General features: G+C 31.3%; 1 protein-coding gene across 1 annotated transcript in view; it reads left to right on the top strand.

The window, feature by feature from the left end:
- Nucleotides 1–12,800, top strand: part of LOC134710621 (proprotein convertase subtilisin/kexin type 4-like) — a 58,582-nt gene that overhangs the window by 30,512 nt on the left and 15,270 nt on the right. The window contains exon 16 of the mRNA XM_063571004.1: nt 978–1,063. Coding sequence (XP_063427074.1) covers nt 978–1,063 — 86 coding nt within the window. The remainder of the gene's footprint in view (nt 1–977; nt 1,064–12,800) is intronic.

Raw genomic sequence — 12,800 nt, 5'->3', positions numbered from 1 at the left:
CTACGTCAGGAATCTGATGTACAGTAGTTGTCGTTTGTTTATGCAATATATACGTGTTTCTCGTTTCTCGTTTTGTTTATATAGATTATACCGTTGGGTTTCACGTTTAAATGGTTTACACTAGTAATTTTGGGGCCCTTTATAGCTTGTTGTTCGGTGTGATCCTAGGCTCCGTGTTGAAGGCCGTACTTTAACCTATAATGGTTTACTTTTTAAATTGTTATTTGGATGGAGAGTTGTCTCATTGGCACTCACACCACATCTCCCTATATCTATTTAAGAAATAATTCATGGAAGCCATAGATTGTTGGAAATTTACACATGGCCTGGGCCGTGATATTCGAGTTTTATCCTGAGCGTTAACGAGGGATAAATTTAACAAATATTACGGCCCAGGCCATGTGTAAATTTCCAACAATCTATGGCTTCCACGAATTATTTCGAATAGTATAGGACAAATAGGGTCATTAAACAACTACAGCGAGGGAAGGTATGCTGTGTATGTGGCTGTTCTTTTTAACTCCCTATTAGATAAAGCTCAAATATCTTTATAAATATGAAGCTTCCGTAGGTTATTTCGTGAATAATTTCTGGTAATTACTATGCTTATTTCTAACCACCAGCAAACCAATTTTTTTTTATACCTTTCGCCGCATATTTAAAGCTTGAGGTGAAGATAGTCAAAATCAAATGATGTTTAAACAGTGGAATTAAAAGTTCTTTCGTCAATCAAAGGCAACAGCAGTGGAAAGTAGTCATAAATCGAGTGAGAAAAAACAAATCCGGGTAACAGACTCTAACCGATGGAAACACATCAACCAAAAGAGAAAAACAAGAACCTTAGCAATTCTGAAATGCAACAACAAAAACAACGATAATGAATCATACATCAAACGAGTAGACAACATTTGTCATATTCCAGACATGGTACAGGCATTTTCTTATATACGTTTCTTAACTGTAATGTTCTTTTTCAGTGAACGAGGATTCAGCTGTTATAGCTGGAGCAGTGACAAGTGCTGCTATAGTGGTTGCTGTTGTCGCATTCTTTGTAATACTTAAGGTTTGATTTTAAACATATGTTATTCATTCATTAAGATATGAAAAGGATTGAGAATTTAGGTTACAAACATTATTTCTGAGTTGACAATGACTTATTTGAAGTTTCTTTATCCTATAGTTGAAAGGTTTAGATATATAATCAGTCCTATAAAACTTGTCCAGTTCACCTCTAAATAAAACCAAACTTGGGGAATTTTGTAATCTCAAAGGAAGACTATTCTAAATCTTATAGTGGAAGGAATGGAACTATTAAAATATTCTAGCAAGAGGCGAGTGAAAAGAGTTATTCTCATTCCTCAAAATTTAAGGGTTTTTTCTTGAAAGATATGGCTGGACTGGCTCATAAAAGCTTGGAGGTGTCATCCAATTTGATTTGTTTATAGAATAGTATAATCCTACGTTTATAATGACTATTCGTAAGAGTTTCTAATTCTTATTCAATATAACGTTTTGGTCATGAAGAATTACGCCGTAATTCTGTAAAAATTCTAGCAGCTTGTTTTTAAAATTTACAAAACAAAACATAAATAACTAATATACAAAAGGAAAACATTGAGAAGTAACAAATGCTAGATCTGAGTGTCACTGATGAGTCCTACATGTATGCAGATGAAACCTCCGGCGTATTAAATTATAATCATGGTAACCATTAACGATATCAGTTATCACTTATCTTGTGATACTGTTATACCATTGAAAACGATGAGTAAGGTCTGTGTTCATGCAATAATTTTTGTTTTAGAGATACAAAGACATGTGTTAGTAATTGACAAGTAAATTATAGAAACCAGTGAAATAGAATAGACGTAAAGTTCACTCTATGTGTACATCTTTTATATGTAAACATTGACTTATTACTACTCACGTTGGTATCAATTTTATAACTCGCGATTTCAACTGCATCTTAATTGTTACTAGAATACACCCGTAATATCGCGGGTCCGTGACTGAATTAAAGTATATAACTGTGCGCAAGCCTTATTTTATTATTAGTATTGTCATCTGCAAAAACATGCCGATTATAAGATACACAGTTTTCTCTGCTTTCGAATCTTTCTGTTTGAACCCGTCGAACTGGAATTTATCAATTATTGGTAATATTAATTATTTGGAAAACAAAAGGTCCTTGAATGAATTTTTTTTTAATAAACAGCATTGTCCTATATTAGATATAAATAAAGTTGAATTCTTTGATTCGCTGTTTTACGTCATGCCCGCTAACAAATTGAAAACTGTACCTATACGCCTTATTTTTAGTCCAGAAATTTCTAGAATTCGTATTGTTATCTTGGAAAGTTTTACTGATTAAAATACTACAATAGGTAAAATTTTGACAATTCAGTAGTGTCAACCCTGAGATTATGACCCGAGTATATATCAAATTAATCCTAAATACACCGTTTGATGGTGGGCCAGTCAGATGCGGAACGTACAGATAAGGTAACAGGTGACAGGTGAATATACTATTGGTATCGGTATCGGACTTGGCTCGGAACTTCTTAATTATTTGCAATATTAATTACGTGGAAAACGAAAGGGCCTGCAGTGGTGAAATTTTTAATCTACACCTTTGTACTATATAAGTTATATATAAAGTTGAATGCTTTGATTCGTCGTTTTTACGTGATGGCGGCTGACAATTTGGACCTCGTGATTTTTGTTTAATAGATAGTTATATTTTATAACATATCAATGCCCTTTAATTAGTAGTAACATCAATTAAACAGAAAAGACGTAAAGAATATCTCTGTGTGTACCAATACAGAAAACTCTTTGTAACAAATTCACATCAAACCCTTCATGGGCGCCATATTTCTTTTTTTAATTTAGGTTTGTGGTGGTGCCGCTGCTGGAACACCTGCCGTACATCCAGCAATATAGGAAGAAGATGACACTGGACAGTGCTATCAGTATACACATAATCAAAAACAACAGTGACATCCGGACAATATCAAACGAATACTTCTTTCTCAATTATCAGATAATTTGTAACTGTATATTTACATAAATCTAACAATATAAAATGTTCGACGTTGAAGTTAAAGAGTTAAAACCGTTTTATGCTTTGATCTGGAGCAACACTTGGTTGTTATGTGTTGTCTAGAAGCTAGTGTTACAAGCTCGAGCTCCTATATTTGTTTTTACTTTGATAGATCTAAAATGTGAACCAACGTGCATACAAAGTTCATTTATGCATAAATTTTAGAGTGACATATTTGCTGTTATAAAAAGATATGCTCAATTCTTTAAGTATTGTTTCCAATGAGACGTAAATTTGGTACCAATGTGTTTGCAATTGTGCTGAGAAAATAAGGAGACATGCTAAATAATATGTGTTAAGCATTGTTTTATGGGTTTTGTGTTAAGCTCCTATCTCTCTTTATAATCATTTATTATATTTCCTTTTTTTATATTAGAAATGTAATTGAATAATTTTCTAAGGTAACTTTTATTTATTTTTCTATTGATTTTGTTTAAATTTGATTGTTAAATAACATGTTTAAACAATGTTTAAATTCACCTTATTATATAAGTTTACGAGATTGCTCAAATCATTTATTTGCTATATGTAACTAAATTTAAGCTAACATCTTGTTTTCTAGAAATAGGTAATTCAAATTTTTATGGAGCGATATATGAAAAAATAAATCACAGACTTTCATCCCGTTCGAAGTGAGAATTCCTTAACCAGCTTTAACAAGGGAAAATAAACAATTTCACATTGAAATATTTTGTATTAAATAGACATAATTTTACTTACCTTTTCACATGTATTCATAGTTGCAATGTTAACATTTGCATTCTTATGACAAACACCAAATTGAAGAACTTCATCATTTAAAATTAAAACTTCCTTTTATTCTTTACTAAGGTAAAGCACTAGAAGAAACATTGAAGATTTGCACTGTACTGTTTCGATCGTTTTCCAGCAAATAATATATCGGAGAATGGAAAATTATCCCGCCATCCCGTAGTCAGAATCGGTCTTCTGCCAACGATTTATCGGAGAATGTCAATATGTCCTTACAAGCAAGAATCATACTCAGTCTTCAGAAACGATCTATCAGATAATTTCAATGTGTTGTTTGCTTCGTTTTAGATATTATACTTATCTGAATAAGTTTCAATTTTTTTAACACTACTCGGTCAGTTTCATCCTATTATGCTCAAACATTTCCACGCATTTCCTTTTGACAAGACATTGAAAAACATGATTCCATATTTAGAAATACATAACACTTCTGTGGTATTTTTATAGTTTACTATATATTGTGATATTCACTTTGTATTATTATTTATAATATGCAAATCGTGATATGTAGGTATGATTTAATACTGTATTGTTTATAATATTTTATTATGGTGTCCAAAATGTACATGTATTATTACATTTGCTTGAATCTCATAAATATAAGTTGTGTCTTTTCAATTGAAAACAAGGCAAATGCGTATATTATGTATATTATGTAAACATGGTAAATGCAATATATACACATTTATGAGTAGAGTGCATATATTTGCGTATGCTAGTGTAAAAAAATAGGATGTAGTTTAACCGTTCAACTGATACATGTGTAATGCGAAGAAGCAACACTCATGTGTTTGCAAGAAAGGATTCAATTGTTACTACTGTCGCAAAAATATGTAACCTGATCTAGTTAAGATTTTCAGCTGTTTTCCACATGACATTCAGGATTAAGGCAAAGACTGGTTGGCTTGGAAATAGAAAACTATGTCCGAGTACGGTGATATCCCCTCTTGATTATTACATGTAATATATTACACTCTTACCTACATGAAGGTATCATTCAAAATCAACAGTCCTTTTAGTTTTGATCCACATTATCATGGTACGATGTATATTTATAAAATAGCAAAACATTATTGTCATGCATGTGCTTGAACTTTTTTCTCATTTTTAAAATTCTGATTTGGAAAGCTCCTATAAGATAGGAGGGCGAAACACAGGTATCATCGTACCTTGTCTTTCGCATGTAACTTTAGAAAAATAATGCAAATGCGTAAAAAAATTTACATAACGTTTTTGAGGTCATTAAGACATAATTCTGTAAAAACAGGACATTCTTGATGTAATGTTTCAGTTTTTCAATCCAGTTATTGTCTAATCATCAATTGAAATTTACCAGTCTCAGACTTTTGATTTTCAACTTTTTGGTTCAAATATCCTTCGTCAAAACTAAAATATTTGCTTTAATTTGTAAAATCTTCAATAAACTATGGAAAATACTTAAAACATGATATATTTCCTTAAAGTTGTAGCAAATACAAGAATAATGAAACTTCTACATATGGTACGATGTAGTGCGTTATTTGTGCTGTTAAGTATATAACAACATTGACATGCTTGAAATTATGATGCATACATTTTTACACATTTTTAACATATTTATAAAGCATTACGCGGGTTCTCGTGAAGTCTTTATTTTGATATATTTACGTATGTGACGATTGCAATTTTAAAAGCATGATTTTTATGTACATTACTTACTGTAACTGTGATATTTTTTTTATTTTTTGTTAATAAAACCGTTGATCTATTTGCAACTACCACAACAATTGTGTGTGCTATAAATCGAAAATAAAACACGACTATTGATATTCAATGCAGTAGCCAACAAAGGGATTGTTGCCGATTAAGACAGAAAGCTTTAATATTTGTGTTCTATTAGAAATGAATTTCGCATAAAGACACAATAAAAGTACAATGTAAAAATAACAAAAGAAGCGCTTCTTATCTATCCTTCTCGGTGTCCCTGGAATCAAAACAAATCTATGACAATATAAAAAAGAAGATGTGGTATGATTGCCAATGAGACGACTATCCACAAGTTCCTTCTTATTAAATGTTCGAAAAAAAAACACATATTCGTTACCATCTGTGGGACACATACATGAATATTCCATAATACCCAATAAAAACTCTGGTAACGTTCATAAAACCTTTCTTCTTTCAAAGAACACAAAGAATTGACGTCAACTACATTAATTGGAATCTATGGTTCAATTGCTTCCTTGTAGCTATAAACCAAAGATAAAAAAGTTTAGCCAATTATCAGCGAAGATGTGATTTAACGATAAGAAAATATTCGCATACTAGCAATAGATTCTTTGGAGTTTTGTTAGTCTATAAACACTGCCCTTAACATGGGGATAGTGAAACCTTTTTACGATGAACACCACCTATTTTACGTTAGAGCCTCATCATTGTTCACACTATTCCCGGCCACGGTTTACACGGGTTATAAGAGCGTGTAATCCCACAATATACAGCCTACGCTGTATTATGTTTTACCTGAATCATTATTTGATATGAACTTATCATTCTAAAAATCATAATAACTTTTCCCAGTGATCACACAATAGTGGAAAAATTGACAAGACTAATAAAAAGTAAAATCACAAAAATGGACAATTCAGAACGGAAAGTCCCTCATCTCATGGCAAATATAATATAAACTTAAAATTGAAAAAATATATATATTATTCGTTACATGTTGTGGAAATGAAATATATATTGTTGCGCAAAATGTTTTTTGTGTTTTTGATGTAAACGAAATGCCAAGTTTCGCAAAATCAAGCGATTAAGGTATTGAGATCTTGCATACATGTTAAATGATAATTACACTTAAATGAAAAAAATTGACCCCGATGATTATAAGATATATGTTGCATAAGTTCAAGGATGCAATGTGATAAGCACCCGAGGTAAAAAAAAAAACAAATGCGATAATTCTTTAATGATATACATGTAGTAGCAACTATTTCAGCATCATTGATGATATTCTACCAATTTCGGTTTGCAAAATATACGATGCCAATTTGCAACATCCTGTCCATCTTTAGTTTCTTTGTGTGTAACTATTTTTTTACAAACTCTTATTTGCGAATTTACCATTTAACATTTTATGAAAATATAGAATGAGCGACGGACACCAACAGTAGAAGGCTATAATAACTTAAAACAAACTTACCTCATAAATATTTTCACTATCCTGCCATTGAATACATTTGCTGATTATTGACACTGATTTCTAAGATAACAGTGGGATCAATCAGCTTGTGATCTCTATTACGACATGATTTGCTGAAACTTGAAGGCGACGAATCTGTCTAACAATGTATTTAATGCTTTTAGATTTAGATTTGGATGAAACCGTCGAAAATCAATGTTAGATTATGTAAAGATGTAAAAAGAGAGCAGTGGTGAAGTGGTTAACGCATCGGACACCGAGATGAGAAAATTGCAAGGACAAAAGACGCACAATCATTTTAAAACTACGTTCCTCCCAATCTGTTTTCTTCTGATCATCGGCAGGGGAAAAGTTGTAATAGAATTACCATTGAGACAACATTTTCCAATAAATCTATCTGTAAGCAAAATAAAGTCACTTTATGACCTACGGCTATGGACAAAACCCATTTCGTTTAGTTTTAATACGCTTTAAAATGTTCTAATTTACGAAATGTAGGCAAAAGCAGAAAACATGAAGGGTTAAATATTTACTATCACCTCTCAATTACATGTATCCAAAACCAAATATCACTGTTATGCCTTGAATGCTTGTAAAATACCTTTGGTGCAAATAAAAATCTTCATTTAACACAAATTGGCACAAGTTTAATGAAACCAATATTCCAATCAGGATATCAGAGAGATTCTATAATAGAAATTCGTTTATTTATAAGGCATTTTCCGAGATTTAACTGTCAAAGCGATAATGAATCGGCTTCTTAGTACGCACATTTTGTGATATACGTAAGTGATCCACCCCAATTAAGAAAAAAACAGTACACATCTAAAGTTCACTAAACTGTTAAACATACATATATACATACGATGAAGAGTGCTTTGAAAAAATGCGTTGTGTACTTTTTTATGTATTTTCTTCTTTTTCTATTGTATGAATAAAATGTTGATTAATGCACTTTATCCTGTTCTCTGCTGAGACAGATTTCGGAGGGGGCCGGTGATCTTGTATATGTTTGTGCCACTTCGTGTTAATTGTGTGCCTATCCAGGGCCGTCAGCCTACACGTCACTGATGTCGTTTGTGATATATTGATATTATTTTATATTAAGATAGTATAGTGTTAATAACATCGTTTATTCTGTTTCATTGTAAATGGGGAGCCTCTACTTGTTTAAATAGTGACTAATGAAATCATTTCTAGTCAACACCGAGGTCTTGGGACAGAATCATGCTCGTGCGCGTACATTCGACTCGTAATTGATTAGGATTGTCACTTTCCTTATCAAAGGTTGATGGTTTTCTCTTGGCACTCCGTCTTCCTCCTTTAATAAACACCGACCGGCACGAAATAGTCCAAAAATGGTGCATAAAGATGCGCTAAAACATAGAAAATCCAATCAAATCATGATAAGTATAAACAAAACTATAACCTGTAAAATGTATATAATTATGATGACGTTATATTAACGTTAATGTATGAACAAAACAAACAAACAGAGTAGACAAAAATGTCAAAAACAGTAAACATTGTGCTTTGATTTTTCTCCTTTTGCAAACAAACAAATATGCCAACAATGCAAACTTGGCTTATCCAATGCTGATTCCAAATATTTACCCACAGTAGATAAATTTACCCACATGTAAAATCAATGAATATTCGGCTAAGCCTTTTACACATGATAATAGTGACTCGAATAAAATACTTCAGAACTTTAAATAAATTGATATTTGTATAACGTTATCAAATCCATCAAATATTATTGAAAATATAACAAAAAGTAAATAGGTATGCATAAAAAGTACCAAGTTCCAATGAAAACTCTAAACGAAAAATCCCTTACATGTATCAAATGGCAAAATCTAACGGTCAAACACATCAAACTACTGGATAACAACTGTCACATTGCTGGTACAGTCATTTTCTTATATATATTTCATGATTGATTGAACCTGGTTTTATAGCTAGCTTAACCTGTCATTTGTATGGCATTTACATAAATTTCCATTATATTAACGTTAATGTATGAACAAAACAAACAAACAGAGTAGACAAAATGTCAAAAACAGCTGCACAACAGTAAACATTGTGCTTTGATTTTTCTCCTTTTGCAAACGAACAAATATGCAAACAATTAACTGATGAGTCTTATGTAGACGAAACGCGCGTCTGGCGTATTAAATTATAATCCTGGTACCTTTGATAACTATTAAAACTTTGCTTATCCAATGCTGATTCCAAATATTTGTGAAATTGTTATCATATATGTTGGTTTTGTCGGTTTAATGTATTATATTTAAAATCCCTTATACATGTAGTTTACTTAAACAATCTTCACTGAAAAACACTCATTACATATCTATAAGATTCAAAACGATGCTTACTACAAATGTACGTAAAGTTAGAACATTTGATAATATGCATAACTTCCTGCACCAAACAATCAAATTGATATTTATAGAAATATTACAGAACAAAAATGAATTTCACATAAAAGTGATTCCGCCTAATAACAATGATTTTTGGTAACGGCCGCAAACTAACAAAAGCAATAAAGAGTACAATTATGAAACTATTTTACAAAGAACTGTACTCCGAGTTTCTAATTTGCAATTCAAAAATATAAAGTGTCTTACATTGTTATAACAATTTAAACAAAACTTTACACAACGTAATCTGCCAAAAAATCGAAGAATAAACAATGAACGTTTTCACTTAAAAACACTCACATTATTAGCAGAAAAGAATAAACAAAACACTTATTTATCAAATTTGAAAGCTACATTACCAGATTCCTTTTTAAAAATAGCATTAAGTCATTTTTTTTTATGGATGTTTTTTAACAATTTGACAGTGTTTAGTTTCCCCTGTTAAGTAATGTATAGTATTCATTTTTGCAATGACGTTGTCAGGTTTTGTTTCAAATTTAAGGTGGTATCCAACACTTTCACTAAAATTAATTTGGCTCGTTTAATTTTCATAAAATTTTGTCAAAGTTACACTGGTTATATAGCAGTTTGACAAACACCAACTTTGATCATTGAGAAACTTTATATTCCTTTTACAACACAACATCATTAAAACGTTTAGCTAACTTTACAGAGTTATCTCCCTTTAGTGTTAGGTACCACCTTAATGTCACTTTGGTATATTTCACTTCTATTTTTACAAAATCTAAACAATCCGGCCAAACAACGAGTTATCGTCGTTTCTTTATCTTTTTCAAAAAGAACGATTTTATTATGTGTTATCTGCCAGCAATTCTATTTCAATCTATTGTCGCTTATAGCTTAGCCGTATTTGGCACATTTTTATGGAATTGTGGGTCCTACATGCTCTTCATCTTTGTACTTGTTCAGCTTTATAACTATTTTGATCTGAGCATCACTGATGAGTCTCGTGAAAAAAATATAATCTTGGTACCTTTGATAACTATTGACAGTACCAATCATTCATTTTTGTAAAATACATATTCATGAAAGATATCTAAATTCCAAACTAAACAACAAACAAAAATGTCGATAAGTATTTAAAAAATATTGATTTTTTTTTCAGTAGAAAATATCTACTTATGTGTAGTATGGTGTTGTTGAGATCATTCTAAAATCTTTCCTATTGCAGTACATTTGATTCTTTAATATGTTTTAAACTACTCATTCCTAAGAATAGATAATATTTGCTTTACAAAAACTTTGAAAATTCCTATTATTTTCAGAAAACAATGCAAGATTTGTTTACGATTTCTTTAGAATATTGCATAAATATTCAAATTGTTATGTTAAATTTTTCATTAAGTACTGTTGCAAGGATATGGTTCAAAACATATATATCAATATTCAAATGAATTTTTTTCGAGCTGAATGATTTAAATTAGGAAGAGCGAAATCTTACATATCTGAGATACCGGCCAAATCACATCTTTTCACTTAACCTGCTAAATATATTGTTAGTATTTTATCCATCTTTAAATCTCATTAATCGATTAACAAGATACAAACCAAGGTAAACATTACAACTGAGGGATTCTGGTGGATAACTATAAGTTAGCTACATTCATATCCATATACATAGATATTTTAACACCCTAAATTATCAAAGAACCCCCCGAGGCGCAGCCAAGGGGTATACAGTGTACTGAAGAGTATTGAATTATCTACGGATATGAATGTAGATAACGAATTTACCCCCGGTCTTAGTCCAAATCTGGCTAACTTTAGAGCAGTTCGATCACAAAGTTTAACGTGAAAGTAACGTGATTTTTTTTTCCTTTTTTAAATATTTTTATTGAAATTTGGGATTTTGACATATTTTTAACGGAGTGAAGGGTACAGGTAGACATACATAAGACCTTTTTAATCTAGAAACAGGGAAAGTGAACTGGATCGAATTGGCGTCTAAAGTTGCAAGATTACATCATAAACGGTGTGACGTCAACGTGGGTCATTTGCATAGCTAGGTCAGTAGTCCTATTCATTGAAAATGTGGCAAAATATTGATACATTTACTAAAACTAGTGCAAATAATCGACTTGATAAGATAAAATCGTTAGTGGATTAAGTATTTGATATAGATATGGATACAGATATCATGGATAATCTACAGGATTCGATATTTCATAAGGAACAACTATGGCACTAAGCAAAATGTGCGTGCATTTCCCCAATTTTTTTAGTAGCAACGTCCGTGGATATGGGTTAGCAATACTCACGGGCTAGTGGTTTTGTTACGACATGCATTAAGCAATTAAAGTCCTAGAAATATACCAAGCCGGGGATAATATATGCGGCGTAGTGGTAAGTGACTATTGCTATCCGCAAAGGTAATCAAGCAATACAATTACAGATTATACGTCAATTTTGATATAATAGGATTGCAATACATGTCGCTGAAAAAGAGTTGAGACGTTAAATAACTAATATCCATCGAAATGACAGTAGAAATATAAAAAGTGTTTTTGCTTTCCCGTGTTCATTCTGATAACTCTATTGGTCAGCTTTTCGTTAAAGGGAGCACATCATATGTAATCATAGACCTAATAATTCTTAAAACCTTCAATAGCAGTTTGCTGTTTCATCAGATTAAATGTGCAATGACGAAAAATAATCTGATAGCTTACAATCAATCTATTTAGTCAAACCTCGATAAGTAAATGTTGCGGATATAACTTTTCAAACTAACCTTTGTTCGAGCAATCCAAGTAGAAACTTACATTATATTTAACTGCTTCAATATTGTAACTTTGAAATCTATTATCAAAAGTTTCGATTATCAGCACAATAGGCGAAGCTTCTGTGCGGTTTCTACAGGAAGTTGACTGTACATATTTGTTCTAGAATGTAGGTTTAGGTTTGATTCAGATGTTTTATAACTTTTTAGATATATGATAGAAACAAATTGTATTGGTGATATTGTAAAGAATATGAACAACTATATTGTCATCACTTTTTAACCACAAGGAACGGATAACGTACCAAACATAGGTTGTTGTAGCAATATAATATCAACGTCAACTAATTACTACAGGACGATGAATCCTTTACATATGAGATATATTATTTTTAGTTTCTTACTTTTTCAAGAAGAGAAATTTGGAGTATACGGAATAGGTAAGGTATATCAAATAATAAAAGAAAATGTTCGCAACTTCTTCGAATGTTTATTGTATTTGATTGATAACTACTCTTGTTGCTTTTTCTAACTATAAATTTTCATTTTACATGAAACATTCTTTCTACATATCAAGATACT

The sequence above is a fragment of the Mytilus trossulus genome, chromosome 3 (genome assembly GCF_036588685.1).
Source record: "Mytilus trossulus isolate FHL-02 chromosome 3, PNRI_Mtr1.1.1.hap1, whole genome shotgun sequence".
Classification (NCBI taxonomy): Eukaryota; Metazoa; Mollusca; class Bivalvia; order Mytilida; family Mytilidae; genus Mytilus; species Mytilus trossulus.
Note: the sequence above shows the minus strand (reverse complement) of the source record. Positions and strands in the feature narration are given on the sequence as shown.